The sequence below is a fragment of the Grus americana genome, chromosome 2 (assembly GCF_028858705.1).
Source record: "Grus americana isolate bGruAme1 chromosome 2, bGruAme1.mat, whole genome shotgun sequence".
Taxonomy (NCBI): Eukaryota; Metazoa; Chordata; class Aves; order Gruiformes; family Gruidae; genus Grus; species Grus americana.
Window position 1 is genome coordinate 149,096,011 of NC_072853.1, and position 24,554 is coordinate 149,120,564.

At 40.1% G+C, this 24,554-nt stretch overlaps 1 protein-coding gene across 2 annotated transcripts in view; it reads right to left on the reverse strand.

Moving 5' to 3' along the window:
* Positions 1 to 7,017: 7,017 nt before the first annotated feature.
* Positions 7,018 to 24,554, reverse strand: part of PIP4K2A (phosphatidylinositol-5-phosphate 4-kinase type 2 alpha) — a 121,158-nt gene continuing 103,621 nt past the window's right edge. For both annotated transcript variants that reach the window (XM_054816017.1, XM_054816016.1), the window contains 4 exons: positions 18,870 to 18,983; positions 15,420 to 15,663; positions 14,322 to 14,425; positions 7,018 to 12,552 (listed from right to left, as the gene is read on the reverse strand). In XM_054816017.1, coding sequence (XP_054671992.1) covers positions 12,472 to 12,552; positions 14,322 to 14,425; positions 15,420 to 15,663; positions 18,870 to 18,983 — 543 coding nt within the window. In that variant the 3' untranslated portion in view covers positions 7,018 to 12,471. The remainder of the gene's footprint in view (positions 12,553 to 14,321; positions 14,426 to 15,419; positions 15,664 to 18,869; positions 18,984 to 24,554) is intronic.

Below are 24,554 nucleotides of genomic sequence, written 5' to 3' on the forward strand. Positions count from 1 at the left end.
TTCAAGGGTTCTGTTTTAAAGTCAAGCCTAGTGATAGAAAAAGGAAGCTTGAAAAGATGTTCACTTTTCTGCATATGTGTATTTATGGTTTTGAACATTACACTACAACTTGTATGCCAAAGAAATGTTAGGATCCCATGCAGTCCTCCAGTGGGTTATACATTTCCAGCATCATATTGTATCTGTAGAAATACACATATTTCATAAAAAGCATCTCAGAGAAGAAGCTAGGGAAAGCTGCCCAGCGGAGGACAGGAGGGGATCTGAGGATGGACTCCTAAAAAAACGCTGAAGAGGATTGGCACTAATCACAAGGTTAAAGCCCAAACAAAAGCAAGAGGGCGGAAGGAATGTCACCACGTTAGGAAAGATGCACGGACAGCTAATACTGCTGCTGCAGATGGATGTTTCGGGCACGATAGTTGGTAGCTGTCCCAGGACCAGCACAATTGGTTCTTCTGCTCTAGAAACAGACGGTTGTGGGTGGTGAAATTGCTGCCTTAAAATCAAGTCAGGCCGCTTCCATTCTTTTTCTTTTCCCTTATTGTTTCTTTCTAGAATGACTGTGACTTTCAGGGGCACCTTTGATAATGTTTCCTTGGCACATGCCCCAAAGGTAGCTTATTTTTTTTAGTTTGTTTCCAGAACAGCTGCCTACTTCTTTTTTTGCAGCCCCCATCCTCACCCTGAGGACACCATAGCAGGCTGTGAGCCTCTGGAGTTAAGAATCTGTCCCTTAAATGCCATAAAAAAACAACAAAAAAATCAATCTCAGTGAACTTTGGCATATTTTTCTAATTGATGTGAACGAGATGAAAGAGCTGACTTTCGTGACCTCTGCAGGATAATTGTGTGTCATGTGTTGTGTGAATGAAGGGGTGTGCCATAGCTGCAAAAATGGGAATTGACACCATTCTGCTCTTGAACAACATCCGTTGGTGTGTGTTGTCCAAGTACATTAACAAGCTGTCTCCATTTCTCTTCTGCTCACCTCCCACATACTTCATTCATTTGCATGATGGAACTTGGCGAGTTAAAAAGTTTAGAGCTTAGAATTTTTGAGACTCTTGCTCCAACTTCTTTTCATTAACGCAAGTGTAATTATTAGTCTGCTGAAACTCCTTCCATCCTTACCAGACCAGAGCAAGACAGCAGAACAGAGCCAGCAGAACACCTGGGCAGGTTCTTCCATGTGTTGCTGTATTGGAACCTGTAAGAGGAGCACACTGGCATAGGTCTACATTACAGATAAGAAACTTCTCAAAGGAATAGGTTCCTCAGTGGCGCAAACAGCCGTGTACATTGTTAGGACTGAGGTCTGCTCTCTGATTTTTATTTTTTTTTTTTTTCAGTAAAACTCTTTGGAGCCGATTTTGTGGTATTTCTTTCTCAGTCAAAAATGAGTAGTATTGAAAAGGCTTTGAGCAAAATTGGTTTTATATTATACATTTGTGAAAGAAGTATTCTTCCCATGTTTTGATTTCATTAAAGCTTTTATGTCTGGCTGGAAACCAAGCTTCTGCCATGTCTTACTCCTCATGGAAGGTTTCAGAGCAATCCAAGCTGAAGTGCATCATCTCACTACATCCCTTCAGTCAATTCAAAGTTGAAATGTTCATGCTCGTGTTTTAAATTATGTATTGAAGCCTCTTTCTTCTGGAGTTGAGAAGAGGGTCTAACGCAGACAGTATGAGCTTGCTTTCCCTTCCCTTGGTTAGGATAGCGAGTTATCCCGCTGCATAGAGAAGCTGTATGGTACTAATTACGCTGCAGGAAAGCTAGCACATACTGCGTGTGTGCGCTGGAGCTCGATCTGCTCTGCTCTCATCTGGTCTGTGGGAATTTATTTGACAGTTGAAGGGATGTTTGAGCTGGCTGTTAGGTACCGCGGCAGCATTAGACAAATGGGACTGAAGGTACTGTTCAGGAGAAGGTCTGTCCAAACATTTGTCTTGCTAACTAATTATTCTTAATATAGTTATACTCAGTAAACCCTTTGGTGAGAAGTTTGACTCTCCTTTTACAGCCACAGTTATGCTATAAAGCTTTTAGTACAGGTACAGTCATACTTCTTATGCTGGTACAAAGCAGAATGTACTTCAATAAGCATCCTAAATAAATATTGGAATATAGGCTAACAACATAAGTACTTTTACCATGGTATATTCATATGTGGTAAGATATATGGTAAGAAAGACAGGAAATATGAGTTTATGCTGGCACTGTTAAAACAGCAAGACCTTCTATTTTCACAGGGACTAATTTGTGTGAGTCGCTGATGATGAAAGGGTTATGCTTGAAGAACCTGGTTCAATAACTATTGTACTTAGATGGAGCCTTTCCTGGGCTTTGGATCAAATATTAATTTCTAACTTAAGGTATTTGTAAATTAGAAGATATTTCAAATGCCCCTGGATTTCTTTTGATGTGATGAATGTGTTCCAAACTGAATAATGGTTTGAAGGAATAGCTTGTGCTTGACAGAATGAACTTTACAAACAGTACAACTTTTTACCATTGTAAATCTTCACTATAGGAAAGTCATAGTTAATGCCAAACCTGATTGTGACTGTGGGGAGGGCAATGCAGGGTAAGTAGGTGAGACTTTTTTCTAGTACGGTGATTGCAAATCAGAGCAGTGCACTCTGGGCTGTGACTTAGTTTGGAAAGGTAACATTTCAAGTTGTGGAATAAGCAAGAAGGGGCTAAAGCTCTTATTGTGAGCGGCTTGCTTAAACACAACATCAAGCTACATGGGAGGTCTGTTTAAAATCACTTTGTTTAGCAAAAAAGCAACAATTAGGATTAGAAACAGTTTGCCTGTTAACATCTAAAACTAATTTCCTGACTGTGACTTCATGGTGATAACTGTATCATATGAAAGACCTAAACCCAAACATTGATCAAATGTCTAGAAAATATCCAGAAGTATGTTTGTATGTGATCTCTGGCTGGCTTCTTTGAACTATCTGAACTTTTCCAGCTTTCATTTTCAGGGTAAGCTGTGAAATGTAGCCCTCCAGTTATACCTGGCTGTGAAATTACATTTTCCAGGAGCTGGCAAGTCCCGTAACTGTGCAGACTCTTCTTTAATTGCCCCCTGTAATGAGAGAACGTATGTTTGGAAACATCATAACAGGTAAAGCAGATTGACTTTCTTTCTGACCACTCCTTCCTCCCAGATGTCTCAGATGCTGCTTGCAGGGTTTTGCTCTAGGGCACAGCCCCTGTCCGTGTTTGGGCTGCGGCTGCCTGGCAAGAGCTGCGCCTGCCCTGGTGCTCACGAGCCCCAGCGAGTGCAGTTCTCTCTGAGCAGGGTTTCTGTTTTGCTCACAGCTTGTGCAGAGTGCAGCAACTCATTTACTCCCTGACTTGAGTTACCACGATCCTATTACGTCCCAGCTGCATCCTTTACATTGGTCACTTGTGAAGCACGCATTAATTTAAATTGGTAGTTTTGATTTTTAAAGTGCTTAGTAGCATAAAGCTTGGCTATGTTTGAAGATCATCTTCAGCCTTCACCTTCTGGGCATCTGTGGTTTGCCGCGGTTCACTGTGTAATGTTTCCCACCCTCTTGCTCTGTACTCATGGGATGTATACTCATCTTCACTGGGGTGCAACCCGCTTTGTTTCTCACCTTTTTGAAAAAGCTTCTTTTTATTTTTAGCGTGTGATGGAATTTGATTACAAGCAACAGCTCTGTACCTTCTTTCCCTCCTTTGAAGCCACGTTTGGCAGGAATCCAACAAATGCTGTCTTAGCAATCTTGCTAATAAACGTACAGTTGCTCGGTGGTAATGCAGGGCCCTGTGCCTTCGGAGAGGGTCTGGATCATGAGCCCTGCTCACCAGCACAGGATGTACGGGGCAGCAGCTCTTCTCTGGAGGTTCGTAAGTACTGAAACCCATTTTGGGAAAGCGTGTTGTGTTTAAAATATTTGTGTTCTAATCTTCCAGAATAGCCACACATTCAAAGCACAAGCCTGCAACTGCAATACATACATGTCAGACTGGGTGACCTCTAGGACATCAGCTGTGATCTGCTCTGTCACTGCAGCAGTGGCTGCGTCTAATGGACTGCTGGCTGATGCACCTTCCCCAAGAGGGCCAGTTAGAGCTCTGTTTAATAACCTAAAGCTGGACTGAGGGTCCTAACCTAAACCCCAGTGCTTGAGAAGGAAGAGGCTGCTTCACAGTGGACATGAAGAGAATGACAGTCTTTTCACATCCATCTTCTCATCTGAAAAGCTTGTTTCTTTATGGATTAGCCCTCCCTCCCCCTTGCCCAAATGCACTTGTGAAAACAGTTACCTGGTTTAGGCCAGACACCTTAGTACTCCGGATGAAGCCAAAAGGTGTGTTCGTGGGGAGTGTGTCTGATGGAGAAACTGGGTTAAGAAGGTGGGAGATCAGCAGGCCACAATGCGTGAGGAAATGTTGCTGGGTCTGTCAGAAGAAAACCTGGTCCAAATAAACAGTGTTTCCACAGGCTGGTTTGGGTCACAGAAACAGCTTCTTTTGGTGATGAAAATGTTCCATGTGGCCATCCTCCTACTCAGAGCCTTTTCCGTATTAACATACTACCATATAACATAAGCCCAGCAGTTGAATTCTGTTTGCATGGGCATCTCCTTAAAGCTTTTATTGCATCGCTTTTAAAGATGTTGAGGGTTTTTTTTATGGGGTGCTATCCTTCTGCTCTCTGGGCTGATCAGTTCTCCTCTCTGCTTTGCTCTACTCCTAATCTTACACCATAGCACCTTTCACATTATTTCAAGCGAGAAGGGGATTATTATAAAATGCTTTTATGGTATTGTCAACATAATAGTTTATGCCTTTCCTTCTGCATCATAATCTTTATGGTCTGAGATTTTTCTCTGCTCCTTAACAGAAATCCATATGGGACTGTCCTCCCTGACCCTAGAGCAGCTGCGGTTAATGCCAAACCCAGGAATACGCACCAGACACCCCTTGCTCAGGGATCTTGTAGAGTATGTTCTCAGCAGCTTCTCTGTATTTTGTTTCTCGTTCTTGGCTTTATTCCCCCACTGGCCTCAGTACTGTCCCCTCCTTGCTGCTCCCCTTACCCTAAACCCTTGTTACTGCCATCTGTGGTGTGATTCTTTTTCTTCCTAGAAGTAAATGAATCATTTCTCTTATCAGATTAATCCTGCTTAATTAAGTCCTCTATCAATGAAGCTAGGTGCTCAACATTGGTCTTCCTGGGAAGGTAAGAACTTGGAGCAGAGTGGCGGGACACTGTTCGGTGGCTTATTACGTGTCTGTCAGATGCCATCCTTTGTGGAGGGCTTGTGCAAGCAGGCAGGCGTGTAACAGTGTCGGAGCAGTCGTCTGCCTGCCCCACGTTTGGCCCTAGCTCCCAAGTTTTGGGGGGAGCAGACAGTGTCTGGGTGTCCGTCCCCACTTAATCTTCCCTTATGTCTTTTTTTTCCCCTCTCCCCTTTATAAACTGAGGCACTAAACTGCGTGGCTTTATCCACTTTGTCCTGCAATTTGGTGGCAAACAAGGCAGTTATACGTCTGCCTGTCAATGAGGGGGGCAGGAACAGAGGGATACAAACGCGGACAATAAGCCACACGCGCGTTTTCCTAAAGCGCGGTTGTGGGGAGCGTGCCTGATGAGGAGACTGGGGGGAGATCAGCAGCTACATAATGCATGAGGAAATGTTTAGAAAACTAAATAACAGGGGGAGACGATCTGTTTTCTTCCACTTGCGAACGCTGTGGGAGCCGCACTTGCCAGCAGCCCCAGGAGCCCGCTCAGCCCCGTCGCACGCTGCGGTTGCCTCAGAGCAGAGCGGCAAGAGGGGGAGCAGGGAGCTGCGTTTCAGTTTTGTCAGGCTAGCGGCTGACAGGGAAGTGCCACCAGGAGCCACACAGGATTTTTAAAGGACATTACTTAAATCCAGGACGCAATTTCAACCACCACAATTCCTCAAGTCACACTAAGCTGCACAGAAAGCACATTTTACTCCCTCCAGAGGGGGCCTCCAAAAGCACCAGCGTACAGCTGGGTCCAGTTTCGAGGCTACAACTGTGTACTCAGTTTCCCCCCTTCCAACAGACCCAGTGCCATCCCACTCTCCTGCATCCTGGGGTGGAAGAGCAGCCCAGCGCAGAGATGCTGCAGCTTGCAGCATGTGCAACACAACTTGGAAACTTCTGCTCCCGAGCGCTTTACAATGTAATCAGATCAAACATTATCATTTTTCCTTCCACACGGAGCTTTGCTACAACTGAAGCAGCAGAGCAGTATTAACTGCTAACAGGCTCATCATCGTGCTTAGTTAAAAGCAGATTCTTTCCATTGTACCCTATAAAGAGGTGATCATAATTGCACAGTACTATTTGATATTTTAACAGCCTCCCACCCCAAATACAAAGTCTTCGGTGCAGCAATGTACAAATAAACTTCTGTCTAAGACTGACTACTGAACTAAGTGGGAATACTTAACAGTAAAGCCTTTCAAGGCAGAAAATATTTTGGTTTTGTTATGCAATTACACAACGCGAAGGAAGACAGGGCCCTGACCCAGAGTGTAAAGTTCAATTTAGCGTTATGCGCCTGGTTAAAGCAGGCACTAATTAATCAGACCTACCTGGGTAGAAAGGATTCTTGTGCGTCACTTGAATCCAAGCTGCTGGGATAAGCAAGCACATCTCGGGAACACGGGGCTTTCTCTTAACCAGCATCGAACACGACCCTGTTATCCTCAGGTGGTGGGAGGCAAACGGGAACTGCCGTTGGCCAGCAACTGCAGCGAGCCCGCGTATGGCCTTGGTATGCCAAACACGCTATACACATTACAGCGACTGAGGTGTTCTTGTAACAAAATATTTTTATGCACCCACTTAAAAATACATAAAATGGGAAAGAAAGTAGAGTGCTCTGGGCTTGGGTATCCTACACAGAGGCAAGGTGAAACAGCAGAAATGGAGAAACCAAGCAGTTAAATCACCTTCCAGGCTTGCGCCAAACCTCTCCAAAACACAAGGTTCTCACAAATGCCATTTATTCCAATTGGATACACATCGCTAAATCAAATGAATCACTGTGAATCAGATTGAGTGGGAACAAAGTAGGAGCTCTTTATAAACCCAAAGAATATTAGGCAATAACTAAAACACCTGCAGATATTCAGAGCACTACGTAAAAATGAATTTACGCCAGGTCACAAAGAAGTATTTTTTTGTATCTTAATACTTACGACCAAATAATTATTTTATATCATATCACTGATGGAGATGAGACTAGAGACTGTGAAAAGGCAGCATCACTAGGGGAAGATCACTAAGATCATGGCATTGTTTACTCTAGGAAAAGAGAAAAGCAGTATTTTATTGCAGTTATAGCAACAACTACAGCTAAGCAGTAGCTGCATGCTCATTTTGAAACTGCATTCTGTTAAACAGCAATTGCTACATTTTTTTTTTAAATTAGATAGTAAACGGATGGCTAGAAAATTCTCAAAATAGAAATCTGTAAATCCATTTATAAAATGTGACTGACAATTAAGAAGCACCATTTTAACAGATGATTTTTTAAAAAATTAGGCATTACAAAAAATGGAATAGGTCATTCTGTCTGGCTTAAACCATTTTGATTATTTTGTTAAATAAGGAAAGGGAATATTCAATTTAATAGGCACAAAAGCTAATATTTACATTGCTCAGTACATAGAGCAGGATCACATTAAGAGAAACTGAAAGAGGAAGAGAATAAACTCTTCTCAGGGTCCACTGTAGATAGAACAAATATTAATGGGCTTAAATTGTAGTAGAGTCAGGTAAGGTATTAGAAAAAATCTTTCTAATGATATAGCATGAAACTACCCTCCCTGGAAAAGATTAACCCAATTTTCACCAATGTTTATCTACCGTTGAACTGCTCTGGGACAGACTATAACTATCTCAAGTCCTTTTCAGCCCTGTTTTCTAACAGTTTTAATAAGGCGGCTGTTAGTGATTTTAATCTCACACAAATCGCCTTTGCCACTTGAAGATGCTGCTTTCAAGCTCTTCCTCAATCACTTGTTCATGCACATTCCCTTGTTGTAGCACGAAGGCAGATCTCTGGCCAGCCTCACGCAGGAGGAAACCAGCACCATCGTCCAGATTAAAGACAGCACACTGCTCTGTCTACGCAGCCTCTGCTCTTTGCTACTGCATTGCAATGTAAAGGATGTGCCGATCTCCAGAAACAATACCTGCCATAGAGAAATCAGGACAGAAAGGGAGCAATGAAACAGATTTCTCCTTTAACTGTTCTCCATTTTAATTTCTTTTCCCCATTAAATATATGAGAGTTTGAAAGAAACCAAGTGGACACCACATATAGAGCAGACAGGGGATAAAGGTGGAGTACGAGACCGCGAGAATGCAATGATCCCTCTCGACGCAAGGACTTGCTAACTAGTACTACAGTGGAAAAGAAGAGCTAAGCACAAAGGAGGGAGCTGGAAATTCAGATTATACATTTAGGTTATGTAGTTGACATAGAAAAATATTGTTTTAAAGAATTTTTAATCTAAACATTTGTCGCCGCAGTCCTTGCATTAACAAGTCAGTTGGATCTCCTACCTTGAATATCATCACTGCCTTCAGGTTTTCTTGAAGCGGGAGGGAGAGAAAACATTTTATCAGAAAATGTATTCTTTTCCTATGCATTACCATATACACACTTCTACTAAAGCCAAGGTCCTTCAGCTGCTTGCTGAAGTCAGCAATGCCTGTCAAACACAGCGTGCCCCGTGGCAAACCCCTCAAAGAGAGGTGGCAATCACCCTTATCGATGCAGAAGAGGCAGGAGGGAAACATCAGCAGTTGACGGCTGGGGGATGCCCCTGCGTTGAGAGATTGGGACGAGCAGGATGCCACAGGTAGCAGCAGGGCCTTGTAAATCGTAGCCACGTAGCCGTATGAAGATGACTCGGTGTCAGCTCGAGAACAGTGCTGTAGGGGACTGCAGGAGCAATTCCGCTTCAAAAGACGGGGCTGGCTTAAAACTTAAATGTAGCATACTCACTGGAAAGTTAAATCTGAGCATGTCCAGAAGTCTTAGGAAAAAAGAGAGGAAGGCCTAAGTAACACTTCAGCTGTTGAATAGTTTGTTGGAGCAGGAGAACCGGAGTAGGTTTTTAGATCTGGCACATTGTGCTGGTTTTGTATATTAGAAGCTTTCATTTCATGAAAATGGAAGGAGGTGGGACTGAGAAATTACCTACCGAGAACCCATGTGTGTCTGTATTATAAAAGCAGCGCAAGAGTTTGGCAGCCTGTTCAGGGGACATGGTAGATGGTTTCAGTGACATGCAGAGAACCAGCCAGGGAGCTTGATGTCCACCATGGCTGATGTGTCCACATAACTTGAGCATCATTCCTTGAGCACCGTGCTCATATGCAGCTGGAGCAGCTGTGTGAAGTGGAGGCTTATATTAATACTAGAGACATCATTAAGTGAGTAATTAAGAGGCTGAATCTCTCTCCTCCCTGTCACTTCACCTCCTTTTAATAGAATAGCTCCTCAACCATCTTCCCTGTGGGGAATGTCTACTTTATCATTAATTCTGTCAATGTGTATTTTACAGGTAAAAATATTGCTGAAAATACTGTCTTGCTACATCTGTGCAATAAACGGAAAGGAACTGAAAAGTGACAAACGTATTAAGAGAATTAAAAGTTAGTCACAATACAGACAAAAAGAGACTCTTCTGCCATTTGCCCACGACATGCGGCACAGGCTGCATCATGCGCTGAAAGCCCTGACAATCAAACCCTGGAAATTGTAGAACAAAAAGCCCTCCCTCCTCCCCCTGAATTATTTGGGCTTATTCCCAAGTCCTTTTTAAATAACTGGTTTAGCGTAAGATGTTACATATGTTAGCAAAGTTCTGCCAATCAACTATTGTGGACAATCTTCCCGTTTCTGTAGTAATATTAGGATTTAGTCCATAGAATCATCAATTACAAACCTCAGTAACTGCTCTCAGAGCACAGCCTCAGTCCAAAAACCCAAAGCCTAAATGTTTCAAACCACTTAAAGGAAGCATGGAAGAAGCAGGGTAAAATCTAACGAAAAGTTTTAAATTTCTTCTTATTTTTTCCTTTGCGATACAGGCTACACATTCATTTTAACATCCAAAGTTCATCTGTAAGTGATCAAAATCTTAGTTGAAACACAAGAACAAAGGATTTACCTAGTGAGTCATCAAAGTGCTTTATTTTATAAAGCCTTGCTCATGTTTGGAGTGTAATCTAAGCACTAACACATACAATAATGAGTCTTCCTTGCCCTGTCCAAATAAACAGTTTATCAACAAGAATGAGTGACAAAACTGCTACAAAGACAAAAAGAACGCTTTGCTGTAAATGTCTAAAATTGTCTAAAAATGTACACTCGTTGGCCGCAATTAAATATGTACTCCAAGTATGTGTACCTCACTTTTACTTCAGGGTCTCCCTGTGGCCTCATACTTTAAGAAGCCACAGCATGCTTCAGAAAATGAAACTTGGGTGAGAATGTAGACAACTGGGGTGTATAGGCAGAGGACAAAAAAAAAAAAAAATCAAGCCACAGTACCAACTTATTTAAATACATACAATACAAAAGTATACACATACATTACAGTGCTGCGGACATCACTAAGTCAAACGTAACAAAAAAATCCTGTAGGAAAGGTTGAGGAAAGGAGAAAAAAATTAGTACACGGCAACAGGGATAGTATTGCCTTTGGCCACTGAAGAGAGTGTACGGGGTTGCTATCGTATAGGCTCCTCTGAAGTAAACCACTACATACGTTATGCACAGTTGCAGGCTTAACAGCACTGACATTAGTTATGGAGAAGGCATGCTGGCACTCCTGATTCGACTTATAAACGATGACGGGGAGGGTTTGACTTCTCTTACGTTGCCTACAAAATCTAACAATTTCAATAAAGAAATTTTAAAGGCACAGCTTTAGCACAGTGTATAAGTAGATAAACTTTTAAGCATAGGTAAATTTGTTTCTTTCAAGCATGGAGTCTTTCAGGGAAAAATACAAGAAGAGAAGAAATACAATGTTGTTTAAAAATTTTAAACAAGTTAAACATGTTCAGCACAGTTTTAGGCAATGTACTATACAATCAAACTTGAGTAAATGGTAGCACAGGTCATTTTGATGCTAAAAGATAAGCTTGGGAAAAATCCCTCTGAAATATCCTTTCTCATTTTATTGTAAAAGAGTCTACCACGGAGGTGAGACATTCACTTTAGTACACTACTGCACATTACACCTTGGAAGATGACAAACATTACTTCATTTGTACTGCAAAATAACTTTACATGTAAACTCAAAAGTCATATATTGTACACGGCTCTGAAATTCAGAAATATCCCTGCTTTCCTAATAATGTAAACAGTAAAATTCAGGGTTCATTTTTAGAGGGATAATCTATAATAAAATACCGCTGTTTCAACAGAACAACATAAGCATTTAAACTTCAAATTCCCAGTAAATTACAAGGGAATGGAATTTCTATCAGTGTGCACATCTTTCACGATGGGCGAAAGATGGAGCCACTATTGCCCAAAACTATGCGCTGCTTCAGATAAGCTTTTTTTCCACTTGTAACATTATTAGTTCCTATATTGCAAGAATATAAAACAAATGAAAACTTCAGGTAACAAAGTGAAATAAGCAAAGATTTCCCTTAACATAAGTTCACTGTAGCAAAAATGTACACATAGCATGAGTTACGTTAGCTCTTTGTAAGGTAAGATGCTGGCTCTCAGATGTCTGAGGCGCTGAACTTCCTGATGCAATGTGCTGAAAAGAAGACAAAAACAGGAGAGGGAGAAAAAAAAATAAAGGAAAAAAACCCCCCAACTGCTAGGAACCAAATGCGAAAAGCCTCCGGCACCAAGGGCTCTTGCAGCTGCTTTCTTAAGGAGTGCCACTGTGCAGGGTGTAAGTGTAACATTCGCAGTAAGGTTTTTATTATTATCGTCGTCATCATCATCATGAAGAATACTGTCATGTATCTTTTCAGTTCAAAAAATAAACTGATCCACAGTTTACAATTTGATATCAATATTGTAGATTTAACATGCATTTACTCTTCCCCACCCCCACCCCACACCTCTTTGCTCATTTATTCCGTTTCAGCTGGTAGCATCAGAGTATTACTGTCACAGTGCACTCTGAGTAAGCTGTTCTATTTATTTAATTTATTTTAATTTTTTTTTTTTTTGCACACACAAAAGAGTCAGAAATAGCTAGAACTATGCTGGGAATATCAGGCAGCTGTTAAAGCGTACTCCACCCCACTTCAGTCATCTTTGCCAGCAGATGTAAACAAAGGGGTTGCTTTCTGCAAGATGAGCGCTTCACTGAGTTCCTTTTTTTCCCTACACTTGTAGCCACTGCTGCTGTCCCCAGGTCTCGTGTCTGTCCTATGTAACATGATAGGTTACGTCAAGATGTTGGCAATAAAGTCCAAGAAGCGCTTTGAATACTGTTCAGGATTAACAGTTGAAATTTCTGCACCAGCCTATACAGACAATTGGGAGGAGAGAGGGAAGAAGGAGTGTTATATTTGATGCTTTGTCACCGAGACGGTTACTTACTCAATGAATTTCACGTGCAGTCTCAGAACCAGATACGAGAAACACAAATTGTAATGGCCTTCAACCAGAATCTTACCGACTCCTTTTTAGGCTTCACACAAGTACAGTGATACCCCGTACTCACCACCGTAACTGCAGGACACCCATCTTACATTTCTCAAACGTAGTCTCTTTACTTTGATTGTACTTTGGTCTCCTATATAATTTCTACTGCATACTTAACCATGCTACCCACTGATTCATCAACAGATTCTGGTCTGTCGAGCAGCAGTACCTTCATATAAAGAAGACTGAATTATCATACTCAGATCTGGCGTGTCAACACTTGAGTCATGTATATTGCTATCTGAATGCTAAATAACCTGGTTTGAAATATATGGTAACAGTAACATTTTTTCAGCATATATGCATTTAAATCTGGACTCATTGAATAAGCTGTACAATTGCTATTTCGATGAAGTCACTATTTCATTCATATTTTTATTCGAGGTTTGCAGAGCCTTAGCCACATTTCTATTTTTTCCTGTTTTACAAAAAGGGAAAACTGCATGCATGCAGTTAATGAACGAACTTCAGTGTCAGGTGGTTCAGGATGGAGACAGCAAAATAAGCAAAATGATTGTACAAAAGTAATGTTCTGTAATAACTTCTAATCACAGTAGCTTTAATAATCATATTGTTATTCACAACATAGTTCTATCCATTATTTAAGCCAGAAGTGTGAGTTTTTAAAGTCTGCTACATTCAAAGTTCATTAATAATTGCACATGGTCTGCATCAACTTTCAGCTGCTCTGAGAACAGAGAGAGTAATGAGACCACTGTTTCAGAGCCAAAAAATACCTTCTACAAGCCTGTGCAGGGCTTATTGCTGAGCGTTCCACATCACTCTCCTGTAAACTAAAAAGCCCTGAGCCCTTTGCTTAAACTCCCCACAATGTCCTGATCTTTTAGATACTTAGAGTAGGGACTTGACCCTCATAATGATTATGCTCTTTTAAAAAAGTTTATGAAATTTGAACCTTGAATCACCATAGAAGTGATAAGGGTAGATATAAATCATAATTCTGGAAGACTGGGCTGCTTCACCATGGTTCTTTGGTGTCTGCTGCTAAGCAGCAATTTCAGTCAAAATAAAGAAATTCATGACAGTCAAACAGAAGCCTTCACCAAGTATTTAGTATGTACACTTTATGCTTAATTTTGCAAATTGTACTTTTTTTTTTTTTAAGAAGTCTCATAAAGTGAGCCACATTATATACCAAAGAGTTAACTTTCAACAGGCTGTACCAAATAACGAAACCATTGCGAGGGCCCTGCATCTGAAATGAGAGTCCTAACAGCTTTCACAGAGCTGTATACTCATACAGGTGTCTGGTGAACACCTTTGTTTGCAAGAATAAGGGGCATCTCACAAACGTAGAACAAAGTCCTAAAAAGGCATCTCACTAGCGTTCTTTATGGGCAAGAAAGCTATGTGTACAGCTCCAAAGGGAGTTCTGCTCTCAGTATGTAATGTGTAGCAGTTACTCTGTACTTTTGTATTACACACTAAAGTAGAAAAACCCCTGAAAAAATTCTGACCTATTTCCCCTTTCCCTAGATTTCCTGAACTGTGCTGTATCAGTGCACTAATCAACAAAAATGCAGAAGCATAAATGGAATCAGAGGAAAAAAACAACCCAGATACTTACCCCGTGCTTTACCGTTTTTGCAGCATGGGCAGCTTTCTTTTTTGCATCATAATGAGTAAGAATGTCAATAATGGCCATAAAGTAAATTTCCTTCCTAGGAGCATCTGCAAATGGCAAAGACATGGCAGTAAGAATGACTTTTGAGACATTTTAATCATGCGTCCTTCTTCTAACAAAGATGACTTTATAAGGCTCAATCAGCAGCTAAGACAGTTTAGCGTCAGTCAGAATCACAGAGCTGCAAAGACCACAGGCTCAAGCCGTTCTTAACTGAGAGTTTAACCGCACTCATATATAATGCAAACCCCCTGAAAAGAGTGTAAAACAAAACATCACCATAGAGAAACAGGAATTATTGCCCACTTAAAGTAACGTGGATTTCAAGTTCCTTTGGGGAAAAACAACTATAGTTTTACATGAAACTGTTCTGTGTCAACAAACAAGATCATATTTTCTTTATGAATAAAAACATGTATTTATCTATGTAAATATATATAAAAAAATAATTTTCCTGTCTTGAACAGCCACAGGTAACTAGTTATACTTAGTTGGACAAACTAACATCAAACCCAGTTTCAGGCTTCTCACACACTCCTTATAACAACTTACTTAGCTGGAACACAGAAACTGGGTATGAGTGCACTACTTTTCAAAAAGTAACCAAAAAGTGAAATATAATTTGGAATGCTGCTTTTCTCATTCTTTCTAGACTGTTTTTAACAGTGTTATTTTCTCTGCCAGGAAAAGAACAATTATAGACACTAAATTTCCTGAAAGGGATGAAAACCCCCATGAATTAACTGAGAACTGCTCTATCTGAATAGCTACACCAGTATACAAGTTGATTGCGTACTAGGTGAATTATTTGACTGCATCCTCACACATCACAATAAATATCTAAGAAATATGTTCAGTATCAACACTGAGCATTATATGTGTCTTCTACTTTCTGCTGCACCAAAGAGCAACTCATTTCCTTTTCTGCAGACTGAATTTGTATTTTGCAATTTAACTTTGCCTTTACGTGGTTACGCAGACTTCAGGATTCTGGTGCAAGAATCAAAACATCTTAACATAAAAATATTTATTACTGCTTACTTTCATGAGATTTTATTCCATAAACATCAATAGCTGGATCAAATTCCCCTGGAGCCAAGGGCAGTGAGCTATTCAGCGTGTTTCCTGGACTGTCTGGAGGGGTTCCAATGGGGTGGGTCCCATCACTTTCACCTTCCTCTTCTCCATCATTCTCTTCACACTCTACTTCTTCCTGTTCAGCTCTTTCAACATCATGAATTCCAACCAGCAAGCTGTAGTCCATGAGTTTTAACTGAGCAAGGAACTAGAAAGTGATAATAAACAATTTATCAATATCACTGAAAAATGTAAGCTCCACTTACAAACAGGAGAAGTTACACAAAGATGTCATCAGTCGAGAAAAACAGGCACTTCTAAGAGGGAGCAAACGGGAGGATTAAGCAATAAAGCTCGCGGAGAGATACTCAAATTTATTAAGATGTAATAACAGCACGCAGGTCACCTGCAACTTATATTATAAAAAAGCTGTAGCACGCTCTCCCAAAATCCTCAGGGAAAAATCATTTTTCCTGTAGTGCAGACAAGTGCCTGTGTGAGCCATGACTGTCACTCCTGCCTCATGTTTCAATTAGGGCTATTCTGTCACCGCTCAACGGCCAGGGCAGCCTCTTGTGCTATCAGGCGTGTGGCAGGCGACGATCTGGTGCTAAATCTACCCCCTCGCTCCCTTTTGAGCCTCATTAAAGAATGATGAAAAAAGCGTTTAAATATTCTTGCAGTGGAAAGTAGTGAAGTTTTACATCATGAAGACATGAAATGATGCTATATTCTCTTCACACTGGCAGGCTCACAATTTAAATCACGTAAGCAAAAGGTGAATGCGAATAAAATTTGAATGAAGACCGCGGATGGGAATTTGAGGAAGACTGAAAAATGAATGTACGTGATGTATAAGACAAAGCGTTGTTTCAGTTGAGGGGAACAGGACAAGGCAGAAAGCTAAGAGAGGAGGACGGAAGTAAGGCAGGTATAAAAGCAGGAAGATGGGATTAACAGTTCAAGGGTGAGGGGCAGGCGGGGCAGAGCTGCGCTGCAGCCTAAAAGCAGTACTGCGATCTTGAATTTGTGGGGTCCTTGCTTATGGTATGCATAGAAGAAACAGGCTGAAAATACAATTGTTGCAGTTTTTAGAAACTCTAAATGGTTATAAAAAGGAAGTTAGAGCAGACCAGAGAAGAAGGGATTTAAGCCAGACTTTGGAATAGTGATAGTGATGAGAGATGAACATAAAATACTCGGAAATGAGAAACTACAGCTTGTCAAAATCCTGATTCTGAGAAAAGAGAGGAATCAGCAATAACAAAGTGACTGTAAATTCAAGTGCTAGAAGAAATATTGTGAGATTGAGAAGAGGTTTTAAGAAGAAAGAAGAAATTGGTTTCAAACCATTTTAATGTAATAAAGCAAAAGACTCTTCACAAGACTACCAGAGATCTAAGTTTGAAGAGATGATGTACAACAATATACAAGAACAGATGAGATTGGCCAAAGGCGACGGAGTGGAAGGACTCCAGGCATATCATTAGGTACTTGATAAATACCAACAGAGACAGGAGAAAAATCTACCAACAATCATACAAAAAAGCACAAGAGGGAACAGACTCTTGGGAAAAAAAGCAAACCGCAAATTAGAAGAGAACAGCACGAGGAAAAGAGCATCTAATTTTAAATGGAAAAAATATCCTTATGTGCTTTTTCTCAGGACATTTTCAATGGAATGAGGAGGCAGAAAAATAGACAAGGGGACATCGAAACAGCAGTAACAGCTATTTGTCTGTTTGAACACAGGAAGGGGACCTAAGACTTTATCGTGAGAGAAATATAGTAACACAAATTACTTAATGACAAACATGAATGGACATAAAGTCACACAGTTTAGAATACTACTCCGTAATAAGTTTAACTATAAATATTGTACGATAAGATAATCGTATATCAAGTGCTGTGCATTTCTTTTCATTGTAGTGAAATCTGAGTGTTTACGCATTGGGTACAAACTGCATACTATCAGTTATCTAACAAAGGCAGAGGACCCAATAAAAGAAAAACAAGGTTAAAGAACAGCTTGCCATTGTTAAAATCAGGTGCCAGCTCGCTTCACACTAGTGGTTTACATGGATATTTAACAATGCTCTGTATAAATTTCAAAACCATAAAAACCAGCCTCTCAAGGCATGATCCGGAATCTGCCATTATATTTACAATCCAGTAAATGATGTAGATCGCACACAATCCACTTTCTGGGGTAATAAAGTATCTTCCACGTTCATTGCACGTACTTAAGATCTTGTCTGCAACCTACTTGCTGTAAAAGCATTAGTCGGTAACAGCAGTACATGTTAAAAGAGCACAAAACTTAAACCCAAATAAACTTATCTCTAGAGCTGTGACATCAGTAGAGCAGTTTTCCAGCACAGTATTTAAAATATAACATAAACATTGGTATTTCACAAAATATTTATGTTTTCATAATTATCATCACCATAAATTTATCATCATTATTATGATGGGAAATTAGATTTCCTCAAAAGCAAATCACTGGGAAATTCTGAAGTTACAGTATTTTGTTTTGTGCAACTACTGAGATATAGATCTGAAGAGCTAGACAAGCCAATTCCCAGAGCTATTTTGATATAAATAGCTGAAAGACTTATTAAGTCACAGACACATTTTGCTATCAGGTCTCTTCCAACAGGGAAAACAGATTTTAGGCTCTGAGTATAGGGATTGCAAAATATTGTGTTTAGTGATAATATTTTCAATTATGGAAACTAAAGTCAAGCTGTGTGAACTAGTTAGCCCAATGTTTATTTTCTTTTATTTGCTGAGCTAAATCAGTTATAATAAAATATTGCATAAATTCACATGTTAACACTTTTCTATGAAGTATTGACTATATTCATCCAATTGCAAATTTATATGAGAAGACTACATTAAGATAATGTCCAACTGCTGTATACAAATTACGGAAGCACTCTACTGTTGCAATACTAAGGATGACTTGAAACTGGATTACTAATATGAAACAAATAGAACGTGCATGGCTGTGTGCAGGGGACGCTACATGCTACATGGACTCCAGTCTGCGTATGGCCTCAGCTCTGGTGTACCCTCACCTGTAAAACACAACTAGCAATACTCACCTCTCTCTCGTGGGCATTCGGAAGTACTAGGCTCGTAAAGCACTTAAGTACTAAGTAGTACTATCATTTTAACATCACATCATCAAGGCAGGAACAATGTATGGCAACCAGCTATGGCAGCAAGCCATTTATCACATCAGCAAAAGCAGCGATCAACTCCTGAAAGTCTGTGTTTCATTTAAAACAGTCAGTGCTTGCAGTCTTATGAACAAGAGTTTCCATCAATGAATTACAGGTATGATTTCCTGGGATATCTGTAATTTGCCACACATTTTAATTACATATAACTGAACAGGCACATTCTTACCTCAACGTCCTTTTTGAGTTTCTCAAGGAACATCTTTTTGTTATTTTCATCAATATGAATCTTTTGGCCATCGTTAATAAAATCATTGTCTTTGAACGTCGGCAGCTCTTTGGCCTAAAATAAACCAAAACTCCTGTAAGAGCGGGATCGCAAAGAGGAGTGCGGTGAAGCTGCTGGCCTGGTGCGGTCCCTCCGGAACTCCCCTGCGCCCAAGAGGGCACCGCCGAGCCACCTCTCTGGGGGAAACAGAGGCACCTCCATCGCATGCAGCTCTCCGTAACTGCACCCACAGAGCCGTTTCCTTAGTTTATCCCTCCTGTAAATGACCTAGAAGGTATATACATTTACTGGGTGTGCAGCAAATGTAGCCAAGACAAAATCTCCGACTCAAGACTTGATTTGCATCGAACCTTGATTTGCATTGAGCTTCTTCCAAATGTCGTTTGTCAAAGTGACTGGCAATAAGTGAAGTTGAAACACAATCTATACCTCATAACAAAGCGCTTGCATCAGATCTTATAGATGAAGTCAGATTGGATTGTATTTTACATAGCTACTGTGAATGTTTCTAAGTGCCTAATACCAAATAATTGAAAGCATCATGTGAACATGAATTATGAAATGCTGCTTAGAAGTGGCAAATGCCAGAGAAGACCGCTGCCTTTTAAATACGTAATTAAATATTCTTGATGTTGGAGCATTAGTTGATTATCTTCATCTTTAACTCTCCCATGAAGTGATCTGCAACAGCATTAAGGAAAGCCAGAGAGAGTAACCACTGGATTCAGTGCTAACACCCCTCAAAAGGGCTCTGTTTTCACAGGACAGTGACTGGAAACCCAGCAAACCAACAAACAAAAGAGCAGTTCCTTCAGGGTATTTGGTCAAGCAAATTAGAAGTAATAGTAGCTTCTGCAATTACAGCCTTTAAAAAATTGGCCCATTAAGAGCAATGAACAGCCTTTCTCCCTGCCCCCCACCTTTAATCAATAGTAGGGAAGAACAGCTTTTCTTTACAAAGAAAATGTTGCAGAACAACCAAGTGCTGCAACCCTCAGTGACCATGAACTAATGGCTACTTTGCATAAAATAATTTCCCCTTAATCTGACAGTCCTTCCACTAGTAATCAAAGGCAGCAAACATCAGCCTGCCAGAGTGTCCTCCATAAGATTAACTAGTCAGACATTGCTTATAACCTTACTGGAGACAGTATTTTTCATAAAGTTTTTTTCTTCTTACAACACAGCAAACAATCTCAGAGGTCCGTTAATTTGTTCCAAAATGTACACACTGGAAAACACAGCATTAAAATGTGAGCATCACAGCAGACCCTGACATGCCCTCATAGATCTTCACAACGGCCAGAAGTTCTTTTCACTGTTGGGCTGTGCACAGAAGTGGCCAAAACACTCACTTCCCCAACTGGCCAAATTTATTTTTTGGACCTGGAATCTGCGAATTGTTCAAGATCCCACATTGCAGCTTTGGTTTAGAAAAGTGACCTTTCTCTTCCAGTAACTGCTCAAAACCACTTAAGCAATTAGCAACATTTTAATAGCTATGAATTTGTGTTAAATCCATTGCATCCTGACACCTATGATCTCTGGAAAAAAATAAGGTTCTAGTCCGGCAGCTCTGAAGTATTACTGTGTTGCATCTAGAATCTTCAGATATATCAAAATACCCTCTAATAGAGACCCTCTGTTTTAATTTAAAATAAAAGGAGAAAAACCCAAGCAGCTGAGATGGGACTATAACCATTCATCCATCCCAAACTCCCTCCGTGGAGGAGTCATCCTGCAGTGCCCTGCTGCTTTACAGCACAGCGGGCATCGATTTTCTTTCTGGCCTGCCCAGTAAGTGGTTTAGGATGAAAATGAGTAGGGGAAATATCAGATAAGCATTCCAGACTAACAGCTGTAGAGATTATCATACACAATCGAGCAAACTGTCCCATGGACAAGGGCTAATTCTGCAGAGGCGGGACTGCGGATTCGGGGATGTTGCCAACACCGGAGGATGGAATCCAGTGCGTGGGATGCTTAAGAATGGAGAGGAGATTTGGATGAATTAATTTAAGATGAAACAGTAATGAAAAGAATGCAGGAAACCAAGCTCCCTTCATTTCTAGCCCAAAGTCACAAAAAAAAAAAAATCCTCAGATTATCTTTCCACCTAGTATATCCAAGTTATTTATTAAATGAGGCAGAGGTTAAAGTGAAACAAACATATTGACACTGAAAACCCCCATATTAATGTTTTTTAAAGCTAGAGGGCAAGTAAAGAGGAAGGATGTGCTTGTGGTTAAGATGCTGAGATGCAGGTTCATCTCTAGGCTCTGCCACAGCCTTCCTGCTCAGCATGGCATCAGCCAGTCAGACCCAGCGGGCGGTGGGAGGGGGAAGCACGCTTCTCCACTAAAGACAGTTCTGTCTTCAGTAAAAATAAACTTAAATTACAAGCAATGTCTTTGTTGGAAGATGCTAGAGCTGGTAAGCCAGTCATGCGGGTGCCATACTGCACTTTAACCTTGTCTCTAAGCTATTTTTAATAAAAGTGAGCTAGCAAAGCTGACACAGTCGCATTTCTCGCCTGCCATCGCAAGACCCCAGGGGTCCTCCCAAGGACATTCAGGGCAGTGACTCAGCTCTCCCAAAAAGCCAGACTCTTCCCTGCCTCGTGTGCAGGCTTCTCCCCGTCCTCAATAATCCTTCCAAGGATTTTTTTTATCTGAGGTCATTTTGCTTCACCCAAACGCCTGTAGCTGTGAAGACTCGGCAAGTGCAGAACTGCATAAATTAAAAGCCAGTACCGAGGCACGTGAAGAAAAAGGAAGAAGTAAAAGCAGCGGGTCCCACATAAGAAACTGAAGCTAAAAAGCTATGTGCCAGTGATTGCCCTCACCACATGATTTGTATGATGCCTTCCAGCCTATTCTTTTCCCTCTTTCTAGGTGTTATTAGACAAAGCTTTTTTTTGGTGTGCTAGGCAATATCATTCTCCCTATTTATTTAAAGCTGAATAGCCCTAGGATACTGTTACAGTCCCAAATATTACTAATGACAGCCAGCACTAGTAGAACTTTAATTGAAATTCATGTCGTAAAATTGATTTGTGAATTTAGGAATTAAAACCTATGAAATATACGACTAGGAGGGGATCTCGTAGTTATTTAAAATCAGTAATATATGTGTTCATGTTGAAAAATCCTAATATGTAGATTTTCTTCTTACGCACTGAAATAAATACAAAGAAAACCACATTGTGGCAGTGCAAAACACAATCTGAATGAAAAAATTGAGACTTTGCTTTAATGAAATAATTGATAGTTAATTTTTAATGAAGTCTCAAATATTTCCAATGAAGCAAAATCCTTGTTGGAAAAAGATTCTCCTAGAATGTAATTTGTTATAACGAACATATTACTATCATTAAAGAACTAAATATTTTAAGAGCTGCACAGGAGATGAACATCTAACTACTTCCACTAAATTAATAATAGATTTTCTTTCTGAACCATCTCCATCATTTTTAATCCTCTACTTAAAGATGCAAGAAAGGCCCAATAGATTTTACAAATACAAAGTATTTATTAAAAAAGTATGTTATTTGCACACTTCAGGTTTGCATTCCAAAGTTTGCCATGGTCACAGAGAATTTTAATGGTAGGAAGATTTCACTGCCTTTGAAAAGGCTGAAAAGCAATAAAGATTTCTTTGACTAAGATGACAGAATGTGTAAAGCCTGATTGAAAACCTAAAATTACGGTGAAACAGCCCACTGGCATTGTTTCTGAAAAAACCCCAAATAATTCTTGAAAGGTAAGAACCAGGCAAAGTTTTATTTCTGTATGAACATGGAAATAGTTTTTGCAGATTTCTTAACAGATCTCAATTCAGCATCCTATCCTAATGTGTTGAAGTGAATATTAGCATTTCTTTCTTCCAAAGAAATTTTTGTGCATCATGACCAAAACCAATGATCATGGCCAACTTTAATGCTGACATTTTGGAAGAAGCTCACTAAATCAGCTGTAGGACAGTTAAGTTTCACAGTAAGTCTTGGATTGAAAAAGGAAAAAGACTAATTGTCTGCACAACCTGGCAGCAATTTCTCACCTAACACAGGCAAAGATGAGGTTGTAGATGAAATGTTGCATAGCAGTCTTACTGTTTGCTTGGAACTAGCCACGAGTCACGGTATTCACACAGCTAATTGTGGCAAAATTGGGCTTACAGTTCCTAACTTTTGAAAATTGTATAAAACATCTGCCAAGAGTGAAGTTTCGCACCCTGGTCACCTTTTCACAGCAAATGGCTCACATGCACCTTTTTCATAAAAAAATTAAGTTAGAGTAACTTTAGACTGACTGTGCTCTGCAGCATATATGGAAGGCAGTATTTTTTAAAAAAGGATACGATGCTTTAAATATAGTTTGCAATAATTTGGCGCAGGCTGTTTTGAACTGAATCAAAAGTCTGGAGTCACTAGATCTACAAGATGGAAGAATAACTAGAGCTTTCTTTGGAAGTCTGAAGGCTGCAGCTTCTTCTGGACTCCAGTAGTTATGGGAGCTGGGTCCACACTTCTGTGGTACAATTTGCCTTGTCTTAGGCAGGAGTTTCTACCCAAAGGAGGATCCGCAGCTCTGCTTGCCATCACAGGTGTGTAAATGGGAACAGAAATAGAGCTGGAACCCCAAAATGGGGTTTGAGAGGGAACACTGGAATGGTTTTAGCCAGTACAACAGGCATTTTTGTAGGACAAAAAAAAATTGTGCAGGACGTTGTAGATGGATTAGGAATTCAAGCATGTACCAAAATAGTAACTATACGTCTTTTCAATGCTCAGGGAAATGCATCCGGAATTATCCCTGGGGTTAATGTCTTCCTGCTGCAAAATGAACATGCAACATATAAAATGCAAGACAGAGTTCCCCTTTTATTTTTTGTAAATTCTTTTAACATATGGAAAACAGACTTTTAAACAAAAAACCCCCAAAGACAAACTAGTGGTTTGTTTTGAAAAACAATAATGGGGTTGGTGTCATGAAGGCTAAATACTGAAATAGGAATCTGAACTCTGAATGTCTATTCCTATCTTTGCAATGTATTGCAGTGTGATGTTTTCAAAGTTATAATCTCTGTATATGCAACCTTGAGATTCATATTTCACAGAGAAATCTAAGACGTGCTTCATATGTCTGTTGTGTGAGACTGACATATGAAGCAGACTGAAATAATGAAAAGAAATAAGTAAAAAAAATGCTGTTCTGAAATGAGCAATTTTAAAATAGCAGGAAAAAACAGCTCAGATTCTGGGATGATCTACCTTGGAGTTTTACCTATTGACATCAAAAGAAAAAAAAAACCTAATTGAAGACTGAGTAATCTTGTTGCTATGCTCCTATACTAAAATCCTTCTTCCTTCAGTTGTAATTGTCCTCTCAGAAATCAGTTGATTACTATATGTTGTAGTATATAATATAAAAAGTAAAGCTAAGAAGTGATTTGTTACCTCTAGCAACGTCTTTCAATCTTATTATGAGAGCTATGTATTTTGCACACAATTTAACTAAGATGTAACATCACAGCTGTCAACTATGGCAATTTTTCCCCCAAAAGGAACTTGCATAGAAAATCCTTTGTTGAAGTTTTTACTGTGATTTTTATGCATTTATGCTT